This window comes from Drosophila takahashii, chromosome 2R (assembly GCF_030179915.1).
Source record: "Drosophila takahashii strain IR98-3 E-12201 chromosome 2R, DtakHiC1v2, whole genome shotgun sequence".
Lineage (NCBI taxonomy): Eukaryota > Metazoa > Arthropoda > Insecta > Diptera > Drosophilidae > Drosophila > Drosophila takahashii.
Genome location: NC_091679.1, coordinates 26,002,698 through 26,026,913, shown reverse-complemented (window position 1 = coordinate 26,026,913; position 24,216 = coordinate 26,002,698). Strand labels below are relative to the sequence as shown.

Below are 24,216 nucleotides of genomic sequence, written 5' to 3'. Positions count from 1 at the left end.
ATATGGCTATCAAATTTTACATTATTTTCTGTGTGGTTAAGCTTAATATGTAGATTTCCTTGGGGATTTCTGGGAGTGCAAGCACGAACGTCACTCTCATATATTCTGTATGCCTTTTGCATTGCGAATGCGAAATTAAGCCCATCGTTGTTAAGCCTACGTTGTCTTAGGCCCGTGGTTAAATCGATGTCGACGTCAGAGCCAAGTTCATCAGCCATTATGGCGCACTTGTTAACATCTTAACGTGATTTGATCAAATAAGAGGTGGCAGGTGCGTCAGCTGGCAATCCTAATTTCGGCTTTTAGCGCAGCTAATTCGAGGAAATTTCCGCGCCACTTGACAGCCGCAAAACAGAGTCTTTCACATCCCTTATCTAATCGATGCTGGCCGAAATTAATTACAAATCCATCAGTTGCCAATTTGCGACAAGCGCCATAAAGCAATAGAGCCTAATCGGCCACTTCCGTATCATCATATCAGAAGGGGCTAAGCAATAAATACTGGGCAGTAAACACTGCGTAGAGGGTAAGTCCTGAAATCAGATTGTCGAAACACGGCCGCGTGAGGGGCCCCCGACTGTTTCGATAAGGGGCATAAAAATTTTCTCCGGCCGATTCAAATTCCTTTCCGCTCCAGCACACTGGAGCTATGCGCTCGAAATTGTAATTGTCACAATTTTACAAAAAACTCACAAGTGAGTTTAAGTGCTGCTAGCAACAAAAAACCCCAGACGGCTCTCATCATATGCTTTTGTTGATCTATTTTTAGCTCTTGCCTACGTTTCAAAGTAATTAGTGGTAAGTTATCAGGAATTAATTTGTACATTGGATTTTAATTCACACTTGTTTCGTTTTCAAATTTGAATTGTTGTGTTCAAATTATATATACATTTTTGCCTCGACTAACAGATACCCATTACTCTGTTAACAGATTTTAGATAGTGGAGTCTCAATTTTGCTATTTGTGGGCGTTAAAGGGGGCCTGGCATTCGCGAAACTCTACTAGTAACAGGTATAACAAGTTAACATAACTATATTTTTAACTAAATTTAAGCTGGCATATGTGTCGTATGAGTAATTTTAAAGGAAACTGTCTAACCAATGTAAACTCTTAACAGTAGCACTTAGCAAATACACCATCCTGACAGCCGATACACACTCCTGACTTCTGAAGCGCTTATGTCTATATTTAGTATATTTGAAAATAGAATATGGTATTAAAAGTGCCCAACGGTCACACTAAACAGAACGTGCTGAAGGTTTCCCAATTTTGTACGAGTAAAAATCATACGTTTATTATCAAATTCTAGAGAGTGTGCCCTGCCTTTGACGATTGTCTAATATTTTTAAAATTCCTCGCTGCAGAGAAGGACACAAACAAGATGGCACAGAGCAAATTGAACGATCTTGCGGGCAAGCTGGGCAAAGGTGGCCCGCCGGGACTGGGAATCGGACTGAAGGTCCTGGCCGCCGTGGGAGCGGCTGCCTACGGCGTAAGCCAGTCCCTGTACACCGGTAAGGATATGGCCGATCGCATATAGCCACCGATTTGCCGGGTAAACAGCACAAACATGGTATCAGTAGCGGCATGTGGACATAACCTCAAAGTGTTCCATACAGCCATGGGTGTATGTGTGTGTTTCTGCTGTTTCCCGGATTTCATAACTTGCAATTGGACTTGCAATGTTCTTATTGGAGTCTAATTAGGTGACAATGAGATAATGGGATAGTTTAACTTATAAATTCCCTTGGGTTTTACTTATTGTTATTATCCAATCCCCCTTTTCATCTTCCCATGATTGCATAACAAACTCCATTTATTTTTGGTAAATGTTGACATATCACACAAAGTACAAAGTATAAAATGTTTATTTAATATTATTATTATTATTTTTATTCTTTATAAATATTTTTATTAATATTGCCAGTTTGTAAATTGTATAATCATGAATAATATTCCGGTTATCTATCTAAAATGTTTTGATAGTACTCATTAAAATTATCTATAATTCTATCGCACTTTACAGTTGAGGGTGGTCACCGCGCCATCATCTTCAGCCGTCTTGGCGGCATCCAGAACGACATTTACTCCGAGGGTCTGCACGTGCGCATCCCCTGGTTCCAGTACCCCATCATCTATGACATTCGCTCGCGTCCCCGCAAAATATCCTCGCCCACCGGCTCCAAGGATCTGCAGATGATCAACATCTCGCTGCGTGTGCTCTCGCGTCCCGATTCCATTAACCTTCCCTACCTGCACAAGCAGCTGGGCGTGGACTACGACGAGAAGGTGCTGCCCTCCATCTGCAACGAGGTGCTGAAGAGTGTGATTGCCAAGTTCAATGCCTCGCAGCTGATTACCCAGCGCCAGCAGGTGAATATCTATTAAATAGCCATCTTAAAATGGGTTTTTAAAATTCGATTCTTTGTCAATAGGTCTCCCTGCTGATCCGCAAGGAGCTGGTCGAGCGCGCCCGCGACTTCAATATCATCCTGGACGATGTGTCCCTCACCGAGCTGAGCTTTGGCAAGGAATACACGGCCGCCATTGAGGCCAAGCAGGTGGCCCAGCAGGAGGCACAGCGGGCCGTTTTCTTCGTGGAGCGCGCCAAGCAGGAGAAGCAACAGAAGATTGTCCAGGCGGAGGGAGAAGCCGAGGCTGCTAAAATGATATCCTTTTACAAAACTCTATTTATAAACTTTTTAAAACCCTTACATATTCAACTGATATGTCTTAAGTATCTTGTGAGCTAGGTCTTCCAAGCTTAACAGATACTTTTGGCTTCACAGTCATGCGTAAATAGGGCCCTAGACTTACCCACTATTGCCACCAAATGGTTCTCCTTAACTGATATGTTCACTTAGGTCTGGCCGTGAAGCAGAACCCAGCCTACCTCAAGCTGCGCAAGCTGCGTGCCGCCCAAAGCATTGCCCGCACGGTAGGAATCGCTTAATCCAAGTTATAATTCAAAGATAATGAAAAACTCTTTTCTGCCCCACAGATTGCCACCTCACAGAACAAGGTCTACCTGTCGGCGGATAGCCTGATGCTCAACATCCAGGACTCTGACTTCGATGACATGACCGAGAAGGTTTACAAAAGTAAATAGCTCTCGTTTTGAATAACCGAAAGAGTTTACTTTTAAGTTAAAAACACTTGTGCTTTTGGTTCACAATCACATTGGCCAAAACTTAGACATAGCCTTTATAATTGAGTAACTTCTAACGCGTTCTCCGTACCCCATCTCTCTCTCCTTTTTGCTACCAAATTTCGTTCTGTTAACGTTTCTCCCAATCGCACAACCCAGTAGCCGGCGACTTGGACTAGGAGGCGATCCACATTCGTTGTTAATTAATTCGTATTGCAATTCCTTCGAGCTAGAGCCTAAGTACCGTTTAGTTGTAACCACCCCCAAGCGGCGCATCGGCTTCATTTTTTCACGAACTGTCTGCCAAGTGCGAAGACCTTGCCACCCGGCGGCAGCTTCATCCCACATCCGTTCGGCGGGTGCCAAGGATCGGAGCACGGCACGGCTCTTCAGTGGACCAATGAGGCCAGTGCGGGCGGATGGCCTCACCAGCATTTAACTTTCCTTGTCCCATCATCGAGAGTCACGTAAAACGGAAACTGAAAATAAATGCGTACTGAGAACTGTCTGACGATCGTTGTGTCCCTGTGTAAATTAGCTCTGTACTTTTAGCTCGCACCTGCCGGCCGGAAACATTCGTGAAAAAACGAAGCGGCGCCCCGAGCAGCGATCCCTCCACTAATCCCAATCCCCCAATCTTTGCAGTTGGCACCGGTCTGCCCAAGGAGTGGTTGGATGCCCGGAAAATGGCCTCGAAGGTTGCCCAGCCGGCGGAGAAGGAGAAGAACGTGGGCAAGGTGGCGAGCAGCATGGCCGAGCGGATGATGTGATCCACTGATCATAAGAGGGGGCTTCCTGTCAAGATCCTAGTACAAAACAGAACGTCGACTACGAAACACTGACTTATCGTTTTAATTGCGTGTATAAAATACATAAGAATAGTACATAAGAGTGTATACAGTATATAATTTAAGTGTATAGAGGTTTATGTATGTAAATTGTAGGCAGATTAGGTTGCTTCTTCAGGAGTTGTGTCCTCCGCCCCCGGCGGCATTCCCATTTATTGTGTGTGTGTGTGAAAGATCTTGACTAGAAACATGTAGGTGTGTGTGTGTTATGGGACTGCATCCTTGGTTGAGCAATCGAACGGCCTCCTCCCAATCGTATAAATATTCCTAAATCTATTCATAACGAACTCGAACAATCAAATTCCTGCATTAGGCGCGTGGGGTTAGCTTTGTATGAATGTGTTAATTTGTAAGGTCGCTTAGAAGCGACGCGACATGGACCAGGATCAGGCCGTCGCCGGAGGCTTTTCTCCACTGGTTCCGCTGCTGCTGCCGCTGCCGCTCTCACTGCCGCTGCTGCTGGCGTTGCTGTTGGCCCTGCGGCTCTCGGCCAGCCCAGAAGTGTCCCGCCGATGGCGACGCAGCGTGGCACTGGCCGACGGAGCGGAACTACTCAGCGCGATGTTGGCCGTGAAGGCAGCCGCCTCCGCTCGACTGGGAACGGTCAGGGTTCCACCCGCACCCGTCGATGGAGGTACGGCTCCACTGCTACTGCCGCTCACTGTGGCTGCGGCGAAGGACTCCGTGATGCTGGCCAAGGGTCATAAGTTCGTCGTCTGCACCAGTCCGCGCTCCAGATGGAAACAGTCCAGGACAGCGGCGCCCACGGAGCTGCGACGGGCCACCATGGCGTTGACCACGCTCCACTTGTTCAACCGCGGATCGTAGCGCTCCACGGAGTTCAGCGAGGAGCTGCCATCGTTGCCGCCCAGGGCGAACAGGGCGCCCTCCACCTCGACCACTTCATGGGTGGATCTGCAAGTAAGGCCAGGGAAATAATTAAGCAAGGTTATTTGTACATTAGGGCGGTCCAAAAAAATGAAATTCTATTATCTCCCCTTCACATGGTATATCAAAGAAAGCAAAAAAATATATTTTCAAAATAAATAGACCCTGCGAAACGTCCTCAAAGTTTTCATAATAATTACTCATACGACACGTATAACTGTTCGAATTTGGTCGAAAAAAATCATTCTCCCATTTCTTATCTTGTGAAATTATGAATTTTGTTGGAATAATTTGTAAAAAATGGGAAGCAAAGGATCAACTGAATTGTTGAAATTTATGCCACCTTGATTAGAAAAACTTTTTAAACGAAGGCAACAGTGCGTATGGGTGATAAACTTTGAAGCCAATTCGCAGACCCTAAAACAGGATTTTTTCAAAAATGTTCTTTTGGTATACCTTGAATACCACAAGGCGCACCGTATAGGCGGGTGAGAGTAGGACATTAAAAATTTCTATACATACCTTCGCGAGTGCATGGCTGCAATGGGTTCCCAGCTGTTCCGGCGCAGATTGAACCGCTCTCCGCTGGACATGCACATGGTGCCATCATTGCCGCCGATGCAGTACAGATGTCCATCCGTGGAGGCCACTCCACAGCTGCTCCGGCGGGCCGTCATGCTGGGCACCGGCTGCCAGCGACCCATCCTCGGATCGAACCGCTCCACACTCGACTGGTAGTTGGTGGAATCGAAGCCGCCCAGGCTGTAGATGCAGTTCTCCAGCACGGCCAGCCGGCAATACCTTCGCCTCGTGCTCATCGCCGGACAGGAGCTCCAAATCCCAGTAAGCGGATCGTAGCGCTCCATGCTGCTCAGGCAGGAGGCGCCATCGTAGCCACCGCAAACGTAGATCAAGGCGTCGTAGGAGCAGATGCCCAGGCAGCTGCGCTTCGTGCCCATGGGGGTGATGTTGCTCCACTTGTTGGTCAGCGGATTGTAGCTCTCCGCCGTGGCCAGATCGCTGACGCCGTCGTAGCCCCCAACCACATAGAGTTGCTTGTGCAGGGACGTTACTCCCGAACGGGATCGTCGCCACAACATGGGCGCCACTGGACTCCAGGAGTTGGAGCGCGGATTGTACACCTCGCACTCGTTGTGGATGGCGAACAGGCTGCCTCCGCCGACCGCGAAAACATAGGGCTTCATTCCCTCCGGTCGACGCTCCTGGGTCCTCTGACTGCCCATTATGCTGCGCTGCTCGGGCAGCAGGTGGTACTTCATGGCCTCCAGCAGCAGCTCCTTGCACTCGGAGTCGTCGCGCATGAGCGTCTCCGTTTCCACGCAGCTCATGAGGAAGTCCCGGCTGACCAGTGGCAGCCGGACATTGGACATCAGCTCGGCAATGTGCAGTCTCCGGGTGGCCAGATCGTGCTTCACCCAGTTAATAACGGCGGCGAAGACGCGCTCCTCGGAACTAATGTTCAGCTGGCTGTTGGAGATCAGCTCGCGAACCTCCTCGAAGGGCAGCAGCAGGAACTCCTCGGTGCCCACCACCTGCTGGAAGTTCTGCAGGGCGTACTTGTGGGATCGCGTGTGCAGCTCCTTGCAGGAGTGGGCGTCCGCGAAGCTGCGGATGCCCAGGCAGTTGGAGGGATGCAGCTGGCGCAGCAGGAACTTGCAGCACGCATCCCGCACGGAGTGCATCTGGAGCAGCCCGGAGGCGGGCAGCAGCACCTGGACGTTCTGCTCGGTGATCGTGATCTCGCCGGTGTAGGTGTAATCGATCAGCTGCCGCAGCGCCGAGCTGTCCACGTCGTGCAGGCGCACCAATCCCTGAGTGCGCTCCAGCATGTCGTCTGGTATATTAGAGGGGTAAGTATCATATCAGTTTACTATATCATAAATAAGCTTAGGAATGCCATAAAGTTCTGAGCCTATCTAAATATATGATCATTGAGTAAAGTACATAGAAAGATTATCTCACTATTTCTATTTGTTTAATTAATTAATTTATAAACATTGCAATATTATAAAAATAAAATGAAAGATCGAAAATTAGTCAACTATATAATTAATTAATAACTATATCATAAATGTAATAGATTTTAAGCTTAGGAATGCTATAAAGCTCTGAACCTATCGAAATATATAATCATTGATCAAAGTACATAGAGAGATTTTCCTTATTATTTATATTTGTTTAATTAATTAATTTATAAACATTGCAATATTATAAAAATAAAATATAAAAACATATGGGCACTTCCAAAATGTCGCTCGGGACATTTGCACACCTTTAAAGTTGAAAAAAAAATTGTAAAACAATGGATTTTAATTTTAATTATGGGCTTTTCTTTTCACTCTTCCCAAGCTCTATTTTTGGTAAAAATCTTGATTTTGTACCACTTTTAGTTTTTAAGATATCGGTAAAAAACTGCCGTATTCGCTCGGGACAAAAATAGAAGTGGATTTCGGGGAAGTTCATACAACACCAGAAATTATCGAATTGTGATGGAATATTTGAATGCGATTTTTTTTAGAATGTTGTTCAAACATGTCGCTGTGAAATGCTTTTGGTTTCACTCAAAAATTCGTTGCCGTTTTTTTTATGCAGTTTCAACCACATTCGCTCGGGACATGTCGCTCGGGACATTTTTTCCGACTGTTTTGTAAAGCGGATTTCTTTACCTCTGTCTCTCAATTGCTGGATGTTTTGCTTTTAACTTAATAGTTAAGCATGTGAATGAAGCATTCAGTACAGAAACATGTAACATATTAGCATTCCTATAGGATAAATTAACAACAGAAACAGGTCCAAAAAATAACAAAAAAATAGCCAAAAACTGATTTTTGCGTATATCGGTGGAGTTTGTCATAAAAATAATCAAACTATACTCCAAATTTGTAGTTAAGCTCAGTATCCAACTAATTAGAAACTAATATCGGGGCAAAATCATGTGGAAATATGTTTTATTCAAGTTTCAAGGTTTTTGGCTTGGTGGACTTTTTTTTCGAAGTGCCCATATCTATAACCATTTCAAAAAGTGTAAATTAGACTACGTTTTAGTTATTTTAGAGTAATTTATTTATTTATATATGTATTTGTTATTTGTCTTTCTTTGACTTAAGCATGAACAACAAAATAGTTCAATATCTATCTCTAAGACCCTACAATACCGGAAAAGGATTGCTTTTCTGCCTTTCAAGTGTACTCACCGTTGAACATCGCATAGAAATAGGGCGATACGGATGCCAGGACCACTCGATGGGCGTTGATGGTGTCGCCGCCCACCTCCAAGCGAACATCGCAGAGCTGAAAACGGGCAGGAGAAATTTGAGTAGAGAAGGGCAGGCTGTTGAGACATGGAGCTCCTGACGGGGCAGACAAAGTGTCGCTTTACAAATCCGATTAATACCCGGCTACGTGCTCAATTTGCACTCCAAATCCCGAACTCCTTCCCCACAATCATGAATCCTTAGAAGGGCCCTCCATCAATAACTTTCGACAGGGTGACCGCAGTCAATGACCCCCGATGCCGGAGGCACTTTTAAATAGCAAAGTGTCGCTTACATCATGGCTCGCTTCTGGTTAAGGCCAACTCATCCATTCCACCCGCTGGGCGGCTAAATCGGCAATTTGCTCTAATAGCCTCACCCAGCTGAACTCTGAGAGGGAGGGCGGTATCGGTCTCGAACTCAGGCGCAATTAATGTTTTGCCGCCTGCCCAAATAAAAGAGAAACGAACGAAAGACATTATGTATGCGCCATGTGGGCAAGCGTAAACTCGGACTTGCGACGACCTCAATCACGCGCCCATTCTAAATAAATATTTTAATTATGTTCACGCCTAATGCAATTAGTACGGCAATATCAAGAAGTGTCAATTGACGGAATATTCGCTACAAGATGATATGATCTACGGTATGGGTTTGCTGAATTTAGCGAAAGCAATTGATCTGACCCTGACCATAACTTGCTTAAAACTAGACAGATTAATGCCGAATCTTTTTCTAAATCTTGTTTTAGATATTTCGAACTAAGTCTTAGGCTCACCTGCGCATTGTTCCTCATCTGGTTAATGGCTGCGAAGGAGGCGATGCAGTGGCCTGGATTCTGGTGATGCGCCTGGGGAAGGACCTCTTCATTGGGTCCCGGTGGGCTCAGATCGCTGGGCGTTTGTGTGGAATTGTTGCTGGTGGTGGTGACATCCTCGTTGTTCCCGCTGGCCTCGCCGGAACTGCAACGAGAATTTGATGAGCTCGTGAAAATCCTCGCCTCCATAAAATCAAGTCTGGTAAACATAATGATAATGCCGGCGACAACGTGTCGGCAAAAACAGAAACAGGAACACTCCTCCCTCTGCTGTAAAGCCGGGGGTTGTTTATGCTCGATGTTCCTGTTTATGTTATGTTATGTCGTGGGGCTCTCATTTTTGGGGGTTGAATGGAGCATCAAGTCGCCACTCGAATTTCAAGGGGCTTTGGTGAACAGTAAATATTATACATATCTTTTTCTAATCATATTTTTAAGGGAATTAATATTTCCTTCCAAAAATGAAAACAATTTTTAAAAAAATGACTGAAGACAAGTTTTTTCTACCTCACTGAAAAAAGTATTTCTTATTCAATTTATTTTTCCAGTGCACTTACTGATTTGATTTCACTGGCAGAAACATTGCGACTTCGTCTGGCCGATGTTTATGTTAATGATGTGGGGTTAGTGCGGGTCTTCCCTTATCGCAATGCTGCAGCTGCTGCTCCTAAAACATTTCCTCGTCTTGGTCCTCGGTTGATGTCTTCAGTTCAGTTCAGTCTTTTCATTGGCAGTTCAGCTCGCAACTTCAGCTAAAATGGAGGGAGCAAAAATCAATACCTGGGACAATTGTTGTGGCCACCCGCATGGAATAGAATGGCTCAGAATTTGGGTCACACGGATAGAGGGATGGTTGGCTTGACATGATATCATTCGGGCTTTTTGGCATGTCAAAGTGAAGGAAGCATCTGAATGAAACTAAAAACTGGGTTAAGTGCCTCCTCCACCGCCTTAACCATTGTTCATAGCGGCAGCCAAGGATTGTTGATGTCAGGATGTGGAGTGGATATGGGTGGGAGCATTTGAAGGACCTAGGAAATGGGGCAGGATGTTGCCTCGCCAAATTGCTTGTCGCATGCAACTTGCGCATTTTGTCAATTTTACTGTTTGCCAGCAAAAAAAAGCAAAGAGATTTATGTACACAAGGAAACATAATATTGAAGTTGAATATACTTATAAGAAAAGCATTCACGTCTGTCAGTTATAAATATTAATATGATAATCCGAAAATGTTAATTTCGAAATGTTTTTATCTTTTTTTAGACGTCAGATACTTTAGGCGTTCAATGACCTTGATAAATTTAAAAATGTAGGTATAAATAAAAAAGATTAACGTTGAATTTAGTAGATCATTTTCTTTCTTGGAGTTTCGTTATATTTTCTTATTTGGCATTAATATGATGATAAGGTTTTATTATTTAAGGTTTATATTACAATAGGGGTATTTTTTGTAACCACCACCTATTTTTTCACAGTGAAGGGAGCTTTCATATCACACTGGGAAAGTTCTCTTTGGGGTCAACAAAACGTGTCTCTGGCACATGTTTGTGAATTTAACGTCACGAATTTATCGCTGCATTAACAAAACAAGCCAACGAAAAAGCAGTAGCAACATTACCAGCAGCCGCCGCTTAAAACATACAAAATTTCACTTTGCACACAAAACGAATTAACGACAATTTCAGTTTGTGTTTTTTAGTTTTAACTGAGCAACAGCCAGCGAGGCGGCCTGCCATGCTTGAGGGCGCAATTGTGCTGGAGGGCAATGTCCGCCGGCTGCTCGGCACCCCCCTAAAAACGCCGACTAAAACCCCCCTTACCCTCCCTGGAAAAGAAGCCCCATTAGGCTAAATGTTTACTGCCCTGCCAAATCAAAAGCAGGCCAGTTTCCATCGTGGGACAGCCCTCAATTCGTGGTGCATTCTGCAGCCAGTCGCCCCTTTTCGGTCCTCACTTTTGGGCGGGGTCAGCACTCTTCGTCACACTCGGCGTATGAGTAATTAAAGGCACCCAGCCAGGGTCAGAATGCGGTGCGGTTGTCTCAGTAACAAAGCTAACACGACTAACGGTTGCTTGTGGCCAACAAAAAACAATGAAATTATGCTAAATGTGAACTTTATTCACCAGTTAGTTGAGCTCATTTATGCACAGAGGCAAAGAGTTGAAAATAGCAATCTGTATCGCCAAGTACAATAGAAATATTGTACAGATGATAAACCAGAAATTAATATTTTCAATAGTAAGAAGATAGAATACTTTAAAGAAGAAAAATAAAGAGAAAAATCGCAGATATTACAATTTTTTATATCTTTTGAAAGATGAGATATCAACTTCTTTCGAATAATTAAAATTAAATTATTTATATTTAATTCCGTTTTGTTTAATAGTTTTGCTCAGTTGATAAAATTTAATTTTAAATACAATTGGTATAATTAATTTATTAATTATACTTTTTTCCTTCTGTGTACTTAAAGGGGCAATCATGTCTAACACACACGCAACGCCAAACAAAAAGGGGATGGGGGAGGAGGAGGCGAAGGTTCAGGAACCGGAAGTGGGAAAGGTGGAGCAGGAAGCGGGTTTTAGCAAAGGTGTAACTCTCGCTGACCTTCAGGTGTGCGATGAGTTGGGGTTCGCTGAGTCAACAAGCAAGGGTGGCTCTTAATATATAAAACAAACTTTACTAAAAATATGATTATCAAAGAGGAGACTTGGAGAGGGAGCGGGAAGCTGGTCCCTAGCAACATCTGGTGGTCGCAGCGAGAGTTTCGAGTGTGAAATTCAAATTAACAAGCCAGCATGCTCCGCACGTAGAGCCCGAAATGTGGGTAAACCGACGGCCAGAGCCGCACTCATTCAGTAATATTTAATGCTTTTGGCGACAGAGCAGAACAGCGGAGCGAAAATAAAAACAAATATAAGAACCCAAAACACACGGAGCTACAGAGAATATTGTGCAAACATTGAACCGGTTGTAGTCTACTCGCCCAATTGTTGTTGGCCCCCCATACGTACAAATGTACCTATGCTCCACCTCCACGTGAGTTGGACAGCAAAAATCACAATGCAAAATCCGAAGGCCTTAAGCATGCTTCTTGCACGCCTCATTGATGATTAACCCGCTATTGTTGCTGCTGGTGCAATGCAATATTCTGCGACCCCCAAGGTTAACTGCTTCGGCAATCGAGCGGAAATCGAGCGTCAGACTCAGCGTTAGTTACAGCTAAAAATCAGTGAATAAGATGCAAATTATAGGAGCTAACTTAACGGGGTGAACGGTGGTATTTCCAAATGATTGCCCGTCTGATGAAGCCGAACTTTGAAATGGGTACTTTTCAGTCAGCTTCTCTGTAGGTCAGATATTCCGAAAAATATTTCCCAGAAATTCGATTGTCACTGAAATCTTAAGCGATTTAAATACAATGTTAAGGGTGGCGAACAAATCAAGCTGATGGTTTCCATAAGCTATTGTTTTTTGTCTTAACTGCTGGCTAAATTCGTCATTCACCAAATGCTTATTTTTAAATTTTAAATTTATAACAATTTATAACAATTGTAGATATTATATAATAAGTCATTGTTTTATTAAGACTTTTGAAAGAACAGAATGAGATAGTATCTCTAATATTTTTTTCTTTGTATATACCCTTAATAACTTCATATAACAATCTGTAGAGAACTCAAAATTCGTCATCCCCAAAAGAGTTCCCAAAATGTTTAGCACATTTTTTCGGTTTTAGCGAAAAGAACAAGAGACTCTTGAAGACGCCCGCGCCCAAATTGAAAATCAAGTGCCAGTGCGTGCTTGGTAAAAAGATTCCCACCTCCGAATATGGCTGAGGGTTACAACTGGATGTGGGCCAAGTAAACAGACAGCAAAGCAATGGGCAGTCATCATTAAGTATACGCGGCGTAAGCCGACAGATTGGTCTATTTGGTAATCCAGATGTTACACATAAGGGGGACGGGAAAACGGAACTAGAAAATGGCATAAGGGCTGGGAAATGCGACGCACTGAAGGAAAGTGATTGTGGCAGCCGGCATTTCTGATTTTCGGTCTGGGTTTGGGGTTTGGGCCGGGTCGACAACCTGCTGGCAGCGCGGGAAATACGAAAAACAGCCGTTTTTCCCCATGGCGCCGGCGCACTGGCTGGTGAAAAACTCCATGGGGTGGCCAAAAAGGAGTTAACAGGATGCAACGGCATGTGCACACCCTCCACTTCCTCCCAACCAATAAAAACGAAAAAATAAAAAGTCGCCGCACCTTATCCCAAAAATGATTTGGGTCTTTCCTTGTTTGCTCCTTTTCCCTCAGGAGTCTTTATTCCTAATTGCACTTGAATTCTTTGGTGGCTCTTTGGCGAGTCCTTTTCCAGGTGGAGTTCACTTTTCACTACGAATTTCAACTGCTGTGAAGCCAATTATTTGGTCGCAACGGCAACAATAACTGTGCTGTGCTAACGGCTACTTCGCGGCACGAAATCTAAAGAGCGACTGAGCGAAAATCCACTTGGATCCAAAAACCGAAACCCCAAAGCTTTCTGTGGAGCGGAACGCTTGGGTTTCGGAACGCTAGAAAAGCTCGCAGTCCCCAACGACTTTTTAAGCCTCTGTAGAGACTACACTCAAAATTTAATAGTTATTATAATTTATACGAATTTTATTTCTACAAATTAATGTGAAGGGAATACCTGAAAAGTATTTATTTAAAATCTGAAAGTCACTATATTTAAACATATTATTTTATTGTAATGTTTAGATATAAGAGAGATTTTTATAATCTCTTCAGACTATTTCGTTCGGAACACGGTTAAATTAGGACCCGGTCAGTTAGGACCCTATATATTCCGATTACTTATAGTAATTCTCAAAATTCTCTCTTTTTTTTTATTTGTTGTCACTTTTTCAGGTATCAACAGTCTAGCCACCAAATAAAGCCACAATTACAGACTCTTGTGTTGACTTAGGCTGCGGCCATTAACTTACCTGAAAACTAAATGATTAAATGGGGTTTAATGTTTTATGAAAAGCTAACATAGATTTTGGTGCTTATAAGTATACTTCTATTCATTTAAAAGTAATTTTGAACACTATTTGTGATTTTAAACTGCGCACTAAATTGATTTAAATTTTTAAACTTTGCCAATGCAAATAACTTAAACAAATGTAGATGCGCCGTGAGTTGACTTGGGCTAACTTGTAATTGAAGCTTAATTAACAAACAGTTTGTGCTTGAAAGTTTTTTAAACGCTGTGGAGGCAAACTTGGCGTTCGCCGGCCAATGGCCACTGGGCCACTAGTTCTCCCGTCCTTGTCCTGTGGCCCAAAGGAGCATTGGGGGCCACCAAAGCAAACCAAACCTCCGGACCATTAGCGCGCCCAGCGTGCCACAAAGAAGCTGCATGCAAATCCAATTAGGAGCGAGGAGCGTGGAGCGGCGGCCCAGACCGAAGGTGGTGGTGCAGCTCCTGGATGGATAAATGGATGCACGGCTCACAATGGCCGCTCAAAGCCACCGACGCCAGCCACTGACCCAATTATGCTAATACGGTGGCCAAACTCAGGAGCAAAGCCTTTGACGTCATGTCAGCCGGATGCTGGGATACTGGGATAGTCATAGTCGGATGGATGTCTTTGAGGGAATAAAGGATGAGGCAAGAGCGGCTTACACCTGGAGCAATATCGGTTGCTGGGAAAATTGCGCAATATGACAGGATAATTGCACAAAACGGGTCCTTTGGCACACCTGAGCCTTATTGGCCCCGAACGGTGGAACGGAATCCCATCCAGAGCGGCACTTGGACACTCGACTCCCAATTGCCAATGCTATTTGCCATTTCCGTGCATACTTATATTAGAAAATTGCCGAAGCTCAAGTCGCACTTCAAAAACCAAGCAAAGGTGATACGTCCATCCGGCTGGTGCGCATGTCCCCAGTGTCCTTTATCACCGTCCTGACGACCTGTCGTCCTGTCGTCGGGCAACAGGTGCTGGCGCGGTGGCCGAAAGGATTCCCGTGGAGTTGGGTTTGGTTCGCAGCCCGCGAGGAGCTATAAAAGCGCGAGGAGCGAGCGACTTGGCCGTCAGTCGTCAGTCCTCCGCCGTGGAATTCGATCTCCGCCGTGGGAGCAGCTATCTTCTTTGAAATTCCGCCAATCGGTTGAGATGTGTTTGCAAACTATTTAGCGGTGGTGTGTCCGTAAAATGTAACAGCACCCCGAAGACGACCCACGAAAAACCAGCCTCATAATGTCGCGCCTGCTGATGCGGCGACGGATTCTGCTGATGGTCTTGCTCTTTGCAGGTAAGTTGGTAAATGGAGTGGTCTAGAATTTGGTCCCTAACGATATTCAAAAATGTATGCTTTTGGAGCACAAATTCCAAGGTTTTTACCTCTCACCAAATTTTGTAAAGAACTTTTAGGAAAATTTGATTTTTAAAGGAATTAAATAATTTATCTTAATAGGATCTTTAATCAAATAAAAAAGTGAAAGAGCTTAGCAAAACGAAGTTTGTATAATATCTATCCTTCATATGTGAATAATACTAAAGGGAAAGTATTGTCGTGTGTCTAGCGCCCACATCTTTAAAAAAGTACAAACGCAATATTTGTCCTTAATAATACATTTTGAAATATAGATGACATTTTTTTAAATCGGATTATTTATTAAACAGTTATGACCAAATAATAAAATTCAAGCAGTGCAAGCAGTCGCTTTACTGCATTTATGAACCCATCTCGGTCGCACTTAATTTGGCTGAGTAAAGGGTATGTGATAGTCGATAGTCGATTTTTAAAATACGTATAAAGAATATGTGCATATTTTTATTTATATCGATTTTACACTGCGCGAAGAAACTGCGTTGATTAATTTTAATGTCTAACAGTTGAAAATAAATACAAGCTATCCTAGAGTAAATAAATCAGTTTGATATATTTCCAAAAAAGAATATATAGTTTTCTCTTAATTATTCATATTACAAGACACGCTTTCATCCTTTACTATAGATCCTAATATAGATTCCATGCGGTAACCTCAGGCCAACTATCTCACATTTTCGGCCATTACTCATTTCTCGGCACTTGTTTCAAATTGAAAGTTGACCTTTTATTAGCAGTCATTGCGCCTATCACTAATTAAAATCTTTAGGGCGGGAGCGGAAATTGGATGTCATGCCGTTTTTGGGGAAAGCCAACCCTGTTTGTTCTTCTGTGACTAACCCGAAATCCTGAGGGAGCACACAATTAATGGGCCCTTATGCCGATATGTATTTCCACCGACAGCTCCACTGCGAAACGCACCCTTCGGCGGAGCACAGGTGGCAATAGCGACATCAACTGGTGGTGACCGCCAAATTCCGGCGGAGTGGCAGCGGGACTGGGAGTTGGATCCGGACTGGGACTTCAATGGGAACGGGAACGGGGACAGCGACTCTATACCGCCGCCGACGTCACGGGCTTTTGACGACCTTTACCGTGTTGATAGCGGAAATCCCCTGCCGAAAGCGAAAGGCGCGGAAATGGACAAACAATTCGGAGATAACTATTTCTCCCCGTATCCGGAGTTGTTTGGTCGCCAGTGGCACCTTCAGCACCTCAAGCAGCTGCAGGTGCAGCACAAGTGGCAATCTCCGCCAGCTGAGGAGGTCAAGGCCAAAAGGGCACCCCCCAAGTGGCCACCCGATAACGACGATTACGCCTACAACTTGCAATGGAAACGCAAAAATCTGCCGGATTCGCTTCGCTATATGCCCTCAATCAGTGCTGGTGAGTACGAACTGGGACTTGGGCCACAAATCAATGAAGATTCATTGCTAGTTAGCTTTACTGTATCCTTTAATGCAATAATGTTGACACACCACATTTTTGAAATTCTTTTAAATCTAGTTAAAAACTAATTTCACTTAGAAAAAAAGGCTGGGAATTTTAATTGTTATCATGCTTGGCAAAAACACAAAAGAAAAAATATTGCTTCTGCATTGACTGATTGGGAATTTCCACGTGATTAGTCATAACCGGAAGCATTTTTCAAACAACCAAAAAGCAGCAGTAAAATATTTTTTTATATATTTCTTAATTAGGGTCCTAGCTAAGTCGCAAATAATTGGATTCATCCTTTAAATATTTTATTTAAAATAAAACCATTTTTGTATACCACTCTTAACTGTAAAGAATACGGTTTTAAAGATTCAAGAAGCGTTTTTAAAAGCATCTAGGAATGTTATGCAGTTGTGTTTGAAACACACCATTGTTAGTGAGATTTACTCATTCTTCTAGGAGCCATGACCAATCTGGGCGGCTTCTTCAACCAACTGGAGGCGAACCTGCGCTTCGCAGAGCAGTCGCAGCTGGGCGAGTCGGAAACGCGAATGCTGGAGGGGAAGCACCCGCACCCCCTGCACCTGCCGCCAATGCCGCCCGACGCTCCGGATGATCCCGCCCAGCAGCAGGAGCACGACCGGAAGACATCGAAGCTCCTGCACGCCCTGCGAAGCTACAGACCCTCCCAGAAGATCCGATCGCTGGTGTCGCGCAATCCGCAGGGATATCGCGGATCCCAGTTCATAGACCCCAGCTACATGTGGTTGGGCCTGGGAAAATGACAGTGAGTCCCTGGGAATCATGGAATTAAAAGCCAACATCTATCAGTAGGTAACTAAGTAGCTGCAACGAACGCCGCCCCAGCAAGGTTTAAATTATACGCCCTCTGTGTGTGTAGAAAATATATTTGAATCTATCAGATCAAAAATGCAAAAAGTTTATTTCATTTCCAGGGAAAGGTATGTATAAGGTTCACAAAAAGGACCACAAAAAAGGACAATACAAAAGGAGTTCTTAGCAAAATATTTGAAATCTCCATTTCTCATAGATTAAAAGGATATATTTGTTAAAAAAGTGTTAGTATGCTCTTAACTAAAATGTTACAAATCTGAAAGTTATTTAAGAAGTTATTTATAAAGTTCAAATAGTACAGTTGGGTAGACGCTTGTGTTTTACATAAATATGTATAATCCCACCAATTTCAAAATTGCTTAACAAAGCTACTGGTGACTCCTTCCATCGCGTTTTTCTATACCAACATTATTATCGGGTTATATTTGGGCTTAGCTCTTTCCAATCAGACAAACCCATTGCCCTCCCTATAGGCCTGGATCTGCTTAAATAGCGAGTAGATCCCGTAGTACAGATACCAGCCGAGCACTGAAACGAACAAATGGAGCTCAATCAGAATTGGGTACGAAAATAATTCAGTGTGGTTTATGTATGACTCACCAAGTATGACAGTGTAGATCGAGACGGTTAGAAGTATATTCTCCCAGTCAACCTCAAATTTAAAGAGGAATACCCATGTTAGAACATACAAGAAAGTTAAGAAGACCATGACCAAGCCATTGTTCATTAGCCACGGAACAATGTACATATGTTGTTTCTGAAAATATAAATTTGATTACTTTAAGCCTTATGAACTAACTGAGAAACCGATTTACAATTTAAAGAAATCTCTTTAAGATGTGTATTATATTGTGGCGTATTTGTCAAATGGGTAACACCTCTTGAGTATTTTTTAATTACAATTCAAGTCTATAGATCTGTAATACCTTCCTTTAACAGATCAAAACTTACCTTCAAGGTACCCACGGCCAGCAAAACCGATGCCATTGTGTTGATTCCTAGTAGAGCCAACAAAAAATACAGGCTAACTTTACTTGCTGAAAATCACAGAATCGTAAGTTGTTTGACTAGGAGGTGCAGTATTATTATTAATCCTACCAGCTCTTGCCTCAGAAGGAATATCATTGATAGCGTCTGAGGAGAGTACCACCGAAAACAAAACTATGCCCACGATAGATACAATACCGCCTAACCAACTAGTAACTATGCCGTAGGTATTAAGACGCATGTTAAATACGCTGGTCAACATTTTTGAAGGATTCGAGTTCTTCCTTGGGTATATTTGACGAGAGGAACAAGTCCTCTTAAGTCCGCTGGCAACTCAAAACTAAAGTAACATTTTAAAAATTAGCTAAGTCTGGTTCCAAATTTCAAATTTATGCGGAAGCTGAAAAGATAGCCGTTATGTATTTGGAAGCAAAGATTAAGAAAATATTTGTCATTATAATAGGTTTTGAAAAAAAATTTTCATAATGTATAGCAAACTTTCACGCAGCATAAATAAATAAAAAGTTAGATACTATTTTTCTCCGTTAATGATACTGTTTTATAACAATTTTTCGTCAGCTGGAAACTGGTGAACTACCCCTTTAAATGAAGTTCTTATTTTGTCGTTGTGAATAGGAAAAGCGAAAAAGTTCGGTGATGTGGAAACAGTATTTTAGCATAATATTTTTAAAGTAATTGGCGACTTAATTACAGGATAGTTTTACAATAGCGCTTTCAAAGCTGACAGATGTTTGGGATTCCCTGTGGGCCTGGATATTCTTGCAAATACCCATAGTACCAGCCGACCACTGAAACGATTAAGTATAGCATAATAAGCTACTAATGCGATAGTAATATTGATTTGATCATATTATGTAGGTTTAAAGTAAGACTTACCAAGAATGGCGAAGATAAGGAATATTATCAGGATAAGTTTGTACGACTCGTCGTATACAGCAAGACAAGTCCATATTGCAATGAAAATGAAAGTCAAGAAGGCCAGGAGCAACTCATTCTTCATCAGCCACGGAAGCATGAAAAGGGGGTGTTTCTAAAAATATTAAGTTCTTAGGTATATAGATAGGGTTCACTAAACTACAAAGAAGGTAAAATAGTTTAAAAAGATTTGTGAATTATTAAACCAACTCACTTCATAGCCATTCTAAATGGCCTAATAAAGTGAAGCCGGAATTTAACATATACTTTTTCACATTCCTCTAAGAATTTTATGAACCAATTTTTTTATTTTTATCTGCACCAATTGATTCAAGGGTTACGGATAAACCTTTCCTTTTTATTATACCTCAAAATATTAGGCTAGGCTTACAGCCAATAACTTACCTTAATGTTACCTACGGCCAGCATGACCGATGACACAACATTGACTACTAACAGAGTCAAAAAACATAAAGGATTGCAACAAGTACTGAAAGACGCAGAATAATTGATATATTTGCTAGCAAACCTTTTTTAAATCTTACCAAATTTAGGTATTTTAATATTGACCAAATTGAAAACGTCTACAGAAATGGCCACGGAACACATTAAAGTGCCTAGGAAGGAGAAAATGACGCTAAACCAACTAACAATTGCCCCGTTAGTATCAAGCCGCATGCAACACAAGGTGGTCAACATTTTTCCAGTATTCGGATCCGTCTTGCTTACAATTACAAAAATAACAAGACTTTCTTGGCCCGTTGCCAACGCAAAGCTAATTAATCTGGAATTTTACCAATTTTTACTATAATTATTATTCTATTTGGTGTGGAATCGATTTTTAAAACAGCCATAATATATGCGATTGCCTAAAATGTGTCTGAAGAAAAGATAAGAAGAACACAGAAAATGGTCTTGATATCAGAGAGTTACTTACTTATAAGCCTCGCTGTGCGGGTTAAACTTTGTGTGGAACGTCGCCTTATCTTTATCTTTTGTATATGTTTTCGTTCCGAACTTACCAAGGCGCCCCGAAAAAAGTGATTGCTCATTTTAAAGCTGGACTTGATTCCAGTTAAGTAAATAATAATTATAAGAAAAGCTTGTAAATCTTTCTAGTGTTCCAAAACCCATAGGTCGGAAATGATTAAAAAGCCTTTAATTTACTTAATTACCACTGTTAATTGTACTTTACTTAAATAGCATAAAGCATTTCGTCAAACCATTACAGTTCAGTAAAGTCAAACAACAATTTTCGGTTGCACACTTTTTAATGTAGAATTTATTGATTTTACCATTTTTTGATTAAAATATATGTGGTTATATTGAATTACAGAATACGATTTTTTAAGAGGATATTTTAAAAATAATTGCCGTCTTAATTAATGGATATTTTTGTTATAACAACATTAATATTCGTGATATTTAGGTAGAGCGCTTTCAAAATGGACAGCTGTATGGGATTCCCTTTGAGCCTGGAAAGTTTTGAATAGCGAATACATCCCGTAGTACAGATACCAGCTGAGCACTAAAATGATGAGATATAACACAATCAGCATTGAATGAGTGATATGATTGTATTAAGGGAGACCAACCAAGAATTGCCGCAAAGACCAGAAACATTATCAGGATAAGTTTTAACGACTCATGGTGGATAGCAAGAGAAGTCCATATTGCAATACAGATGAAAGTGAAGGAGGCCAGGAGAAGTCCATTGTTTATCAGCCATGGAAGTATGAGCAGATGGTTTTTCTGAAAATAAAATATTCCCATATTATTATTTATTCCACTGACAACTTAGTTAATTATTAAAAATATTTTATTTCTTTAAATTTGGTACTTTAATAAAGCCGGATTTTTACATTTGATTTTCCAAATTCCACTCCGAATTCTATGAATCACTTTTAAGTATTTTAATTAGCACCACTATATTTTAAGTTGAAGGATCAGCTTAAACCTTCCGTTCACAAATAATAACTTACCTTGATGGTGCCTACGGCCAACATGATCGATGCCACATTGTTGACCACCAACAGGGTCCAGAAAACATAAAGGGCGGCTACAAGCACTGAAAAACACGGAAATATAGAATTGATCTCTGGACTGAACTGCTTTTTAATTCTTACCAGCTTTAAGGATTTTAATTGGTACAAAATCGAAAATGTTATGGGCGATGAGCACCGAAAAAACTACGGTGCCCAAGAACGACATAATGATGCTTAACCAACTAATAACCGAACCGTAGGTGTTCAGCCGCATGCAGCACACATTGGTCAACATGTTCGTATATCCGCTTCTTGTAAATTGGACAAAAAAAACAAGACCTTCCCAGCCCGCTGTCAACGCGAAACTAATAAATCTTGAATTTTGTCAGTTTCAACTAAAGTTTTTCTCCTATCCGGCGTGGAAACGATTATTTGAGAGCTTCAAATGTAAGCGGAAGCCGTAGAGATATTCTTGGGTCCCCAAAAAAAGATTAGGGAACGTAGCCCAGAAAACCATACAAATATTTGATCAAGACAATAGAGAAATACTTTTAAACCTCTCTTAAGCGATTGCTTATGAATGGGTTGAACGCATTAATGAAAATACCAAATATGTATATAAAAAGATTTACTCCTCTTCTTGAAAAGATATTTACAAAATATCTATCTCAGAGTAAAATTGGTGTAAAATGGTTATTTACTAAAAAATAGACAAAATGTTTTATATTAATATGTTTTATATATAATATTTTTCTTCAAAACATAGCTCTAACACCTTCATTTTGTCACTTTTATTCGATCGTTCCTATGGAAGCTATAAGGTATCCTTTAGAAGTACAAAATGATCAAAATAAATACGATTATAAAAGCTTTTAATAAATACATTTCTTCAATACCTTTTCTCTGGAGCTTTTGCTTTTGACTCTTTGCTTTAGTTTATTTTGCTTTTTTTACTTGGGCTAGTAACTTTTTTTGAAAGTGGGGAATCACACTTTCAGATTGAAATCCACCTGAACACCACCACCTGAATAAATGATAGGTATATCATGTGTGTATACAAAATATATTTTCAGAGCCAATAGGAAAATCGAATTTTGGCAATTTCGTTCAAATAGATAAAAATAGAGACGCGTGTAAGTAAATATATAGGGTGTACATAATATTCCTTCTCTGCTGCATAGTACCTAATTATAATGTTACTAGCAATGAAGAATGGGGTTAATTAAGGAAGCTGCATTGAAAGGATTCGAAAAGTATTCGACGCCGTCCAGGACACCTTAACAGCTTATATCTTGGTGTAGCTGGGATAGGAGTTGGTCTGCTGGGATACCGGCGGGATAAGCGGGCGCTGCAGATCACTGGAGGCCTGGATCTGCTTGAAGAGCGAGTAGATCCCGTAGTACAGATACCAGCTGAGCACTGAAATGAGCAAATGGAGAACAATCAGCTCGGCGTGTCCGATGGTAATTACAGTAAGATCACACAGCCCCGCGCGATAAGGGATTCACAATTTCACAACAATTAATGTGTATACACATTTTCAGAATCAGTTCTTTGTATATATATGTATATCAATACATGTGGTATACAAGAGAATGAGTCACTGAAAAACTTACGGAGAACAGACACCGAGATCAATAAAATGGGTAGGGCGCTCATGAAGGGCATCGCGGATCCGATGACCTGGGCCCAGAGTCCAATATGTGTGACGATAGAAAGGGCCAGGATCACACCGTTGTTAATCAGCCAGGGAAGCAGGAGCAGATGACGTTCCTGAAAAATACAAGACATTGCTATAGAACTCCCTTTAAAATCACCGTCTGGCTAGTTCCTAATACAAATGCCTAACTCTGTAATACGTGGTTTTGAGATCAAATAACGGCTTACCTTAACGGTACCCACGACCAGCATGGCCGAGGCCAGAAGATTAATCACTTTAAGAGCCAGGTAGATACTGAAAAGTATGATAAGCACTGCAGAATAGATAAACAAGGTAGCATTAATATTGTCTTGTGGGTGCACTTAATGATTAACCCTTACCATTGCGAACATCGCTGACGGTCATGTCATTTTTTTCAGTGTCGACGATCTGCTGCGCAATTTTATCTACGAATCCCAAAGCCACGGACAACAGGATCGTGGCCAAAAAGGAGAAAATCACTCCCAGCCACCCAATAACAACACCGTAAGTGTTAAGCCGCATGCAAAAAACGGAGGTCAACATTTTTGCTGGAATTTAATACTTTGTCTTTGCGATTGCGGAGAATATAGAAAACAAAACCTTCTTGGTTTACCGGCGCAGTGAAAATGCAATCAGTCGCAATTCATTGAAAGCTTTCGTTGGAATGGCCTTGCCAGATCGATGGAACTAGTGGACGCAGTAAAACTGTGACTGGTTCACCTGCATTGCATGTGACTGGCTAACGTTACTTGGTTAAATTATTTTAAGATGTTTTACTTTATATTCTCTTTAACGTTTCCATAAAAATATGCACATGTTATTTATTTATTTTTACAGCTAGCATATAAGCAATTAAAGTTTATTTCTAAGCTTTCTATTATAAAGTAGTAAATATTATGTATTTATATATTTATTTCAACAACTTAAATTTCAAGAATAAATTAAAAAATATATATATTCATTATATTGTATATTT

At 41.7% G+C, this 24,216-nt stretch overlaps 5 protein-coding genes across 8 annotated transcripts in view; 2 read left to right on the top strand and 3 right to left on the bottom strand.

Annotated features, from left to right (window-relative positions):
• Positions 1–1,167: 1,167 nt before the first annotated feature.
• The window catches only part of Phb2 (prohibitin 2), a 155,106-nt gene continuing 132,057 nt past the window's right edge, over positions 1,168–24,216 (top strand). Inside the window, exons 1-7 of one of the 3 annotated variants that reach the window (XM_070213341.1) lie at positions 1,168–1,272; positions 1,366–1,515; positions 2,028–2,374; positions 2,437–2,670; positions 2,862–2,939; positions 3,003–3,102; positions 3,795–3,924. In XM_070213341.1, the coding sequence (XP_070069442.1) occupies positions 1,383–1,515; positions 2,028–2,374; positions 2,437–2,670; positions 2,862–2,939; positions 3,003–3,102; positions 3,795–3,919 (1,017 nt within the window). In that variant the 5' untranslated portion in view covers positions 1,168–1,272; positions 1,366–1,382 and the 3' untranslated portion in view covers positions 3,920–3,924. Of the gene's footprint in view, positions 1,279–1,365; positions 1,516–2,027; positions 2,375–2,436; positions 2,671–2,861; positions 2,940–3,002; positions 3,103–3,794; positions 4,039–24,216 lie in introns of those variants that run through there. The other 2 variants (XM_017158973.3, XM_017158974.3) reach the window with 2 other exon arrangements.
• Positions 3,983–13,454, bottom strand: LOC108069042 (kelch-like protein 17). Its single transcript, XM_017158972.3, has 6 exons — positions 13,242–13,454; positions 9,535–9,729; positions 8,939–9,122; positions 8,101–8,197; positions 5,408–6,740; positions 3,983–4,912 (listed from the first exon to the last, which is right to left on the bottom strand). Exons 2-6 carry the CDS (start codon positions 9,558–9,560, stop codon positions 4,699–4,701), a joined length of 1,854 nt encoding a protein of 617 aa, XP_017014461.1. The 5' UTR covers positions 9,561–9,729; positions 13,242–13,454; the 3' UTR covers positions 3,983–4,698.
• LOC108069016 (uncharacterized) lies at positions 14,910–17,673 on the top strand. 2 transcript variants are annotated; one of them, XM_017158919.3, is made up of 3 exons: positions 14,910–15,281; positions 16,263–16,745; positions 17,259–17,673. In XM_017158919.3, exons 1-3 carry the CDS (start codon positions 15,227–15,229, stop codon positions 17,579–17,581), a joined length of 861 nt encoding a protein of 286 aa, XP_017014408.2. In that variant the 5' UTR covers positions 14,910–15,226; the 3' UTR covers positions 17,582–17,673. The 2 variants fall into 2 exon arrangements, with proteins under 2 accessions (XP_017014408.2, XP_017014407.2); XM_017158918.3 differs by having other exon boundaries at positions 17,256–17,673.
• Positions 20,907–24,216, bottom strand: part of LOC108069072 (uncharacterized) — a 116,707-nt gene continuing 113,397 nt past the window's right edge. The window contains exons 2-5 of the mRNA XM_017159021.3: positions 21,701–21,857; positions 21,557–21,642; positions 21,170–21,326; positions 20,907–21,102 (exon numbers count right to left, since the gene is read on the bottom strand). Of these exons, the coding sequence (XP_017014510.3) occupies positions 20,984–21,102; positions 21,170–21,326; positions 21,557–21,642; positions 21,701–21,854 (516 nt within the window). The 5' untranslated portion in view covers positions 21,855–21,857 and the 3' untranslated portion in view covers positions 20,907–20,983. The remainder of the gene's footprint in view (positions 21,103–21,169; positions 21,327–21,556; positions 21,643–21,700; positions 21,858–24,216) is intronic.
• LOC108069071 (uncharacterized) lies at positions 22,604–23,877 on the bottom strand. Its single transcript, XM_017159020.2, has 4 exons — positions 23,600–23,877; positions 23,447–23,532; positions 23,176–23,332; positions 22,604–22,978 (listed from the first exon to the last, which is right to left on the bottom strand). The coding sequence occupies exons 1-4, from the start codon at positions 23,781–23,783 to the stop codon at positions 22,845–22,847; spliced, it is 561 nt and encodes a 186-aa protein (XP_017014509.1). The 5' UTR covers positions 23,784–23,877; the 3' UTR covers positions 22,604–22,844.

What these genes read in the sequence shown, in the direction of transcription:
- LOC108069071 (XM_017159020.2), bottom strand. Translation starts at nt 23,783, where the DNA reads ATGTTGACCTCCGTTTTTTGCATGCGGCTTAACACTTACGGTGTTGTT. An exon ending in CGTCAGCGATGTTCGCAATG is followed by an intron (nt 23,533 to 23,599) that starts GTAAGGGTTAAT and finishes TCTATTCTGCAG; the next exon opens with TGCTTATCATACTTTTCAGT. An exon ending in GATCTCGGTGTCTGTTCTCC is followed by an intron (nt 22,979 to 23,175) that starts GTAAGTTTTTCA and finishes TGCTCATTTCAG; the next exon opens with TGCTCAGCTGGTATCTGTAC.
- LOC108069016 (XM_017158918.3), top strand. Translation starts at nt 15,227, where the DNA reads ATGTCGCGCCTGCTGATGCGGCGACGGATTCTGCTGATGGTCTTGCTC. An exon ending in GATGGTCTTGCTCTTTGCAG is followed by an intron (nt 15,282 to 16,262) that starts GTAAGTTGGTAA and finishes TTCCACCGACAG; the next exon opens with CTCCACTGCGAAACGCACCC. An exon ending in TATGCCCTCAATCAGTGCTG is followed by an intron (nt 16,746 to 17,255) that starts GTGAGTACGAAC and finishes TCATTCTTCTAG; the next exon opens with GAGCCATGACCAATCTGGGC.
- LOC108069042 (XM_017158972.3), bottom strand. Translation starts at nt 9,560, where the DNA reads ATGTTTCTGCCAGTGAAATCAAATCA. An exon ending in TTTCTATGCGATGTTCAACG is followed by an intron (nt 6,741 to 8,100) that starts GTGAGTACACTT and finishes CTAATATACCAG; the next exon opens with ACGACATGCTGGAGCGCACT. An exon ending in GCAGCCATGCACTCGCGAAG is followed by an intron (nt 4,913 to 5,407) that starts GTATGTATAGAA and finishes CCTTACTTGCAG; the next exon opens with ATCCACCCATGAAGTGGTCG.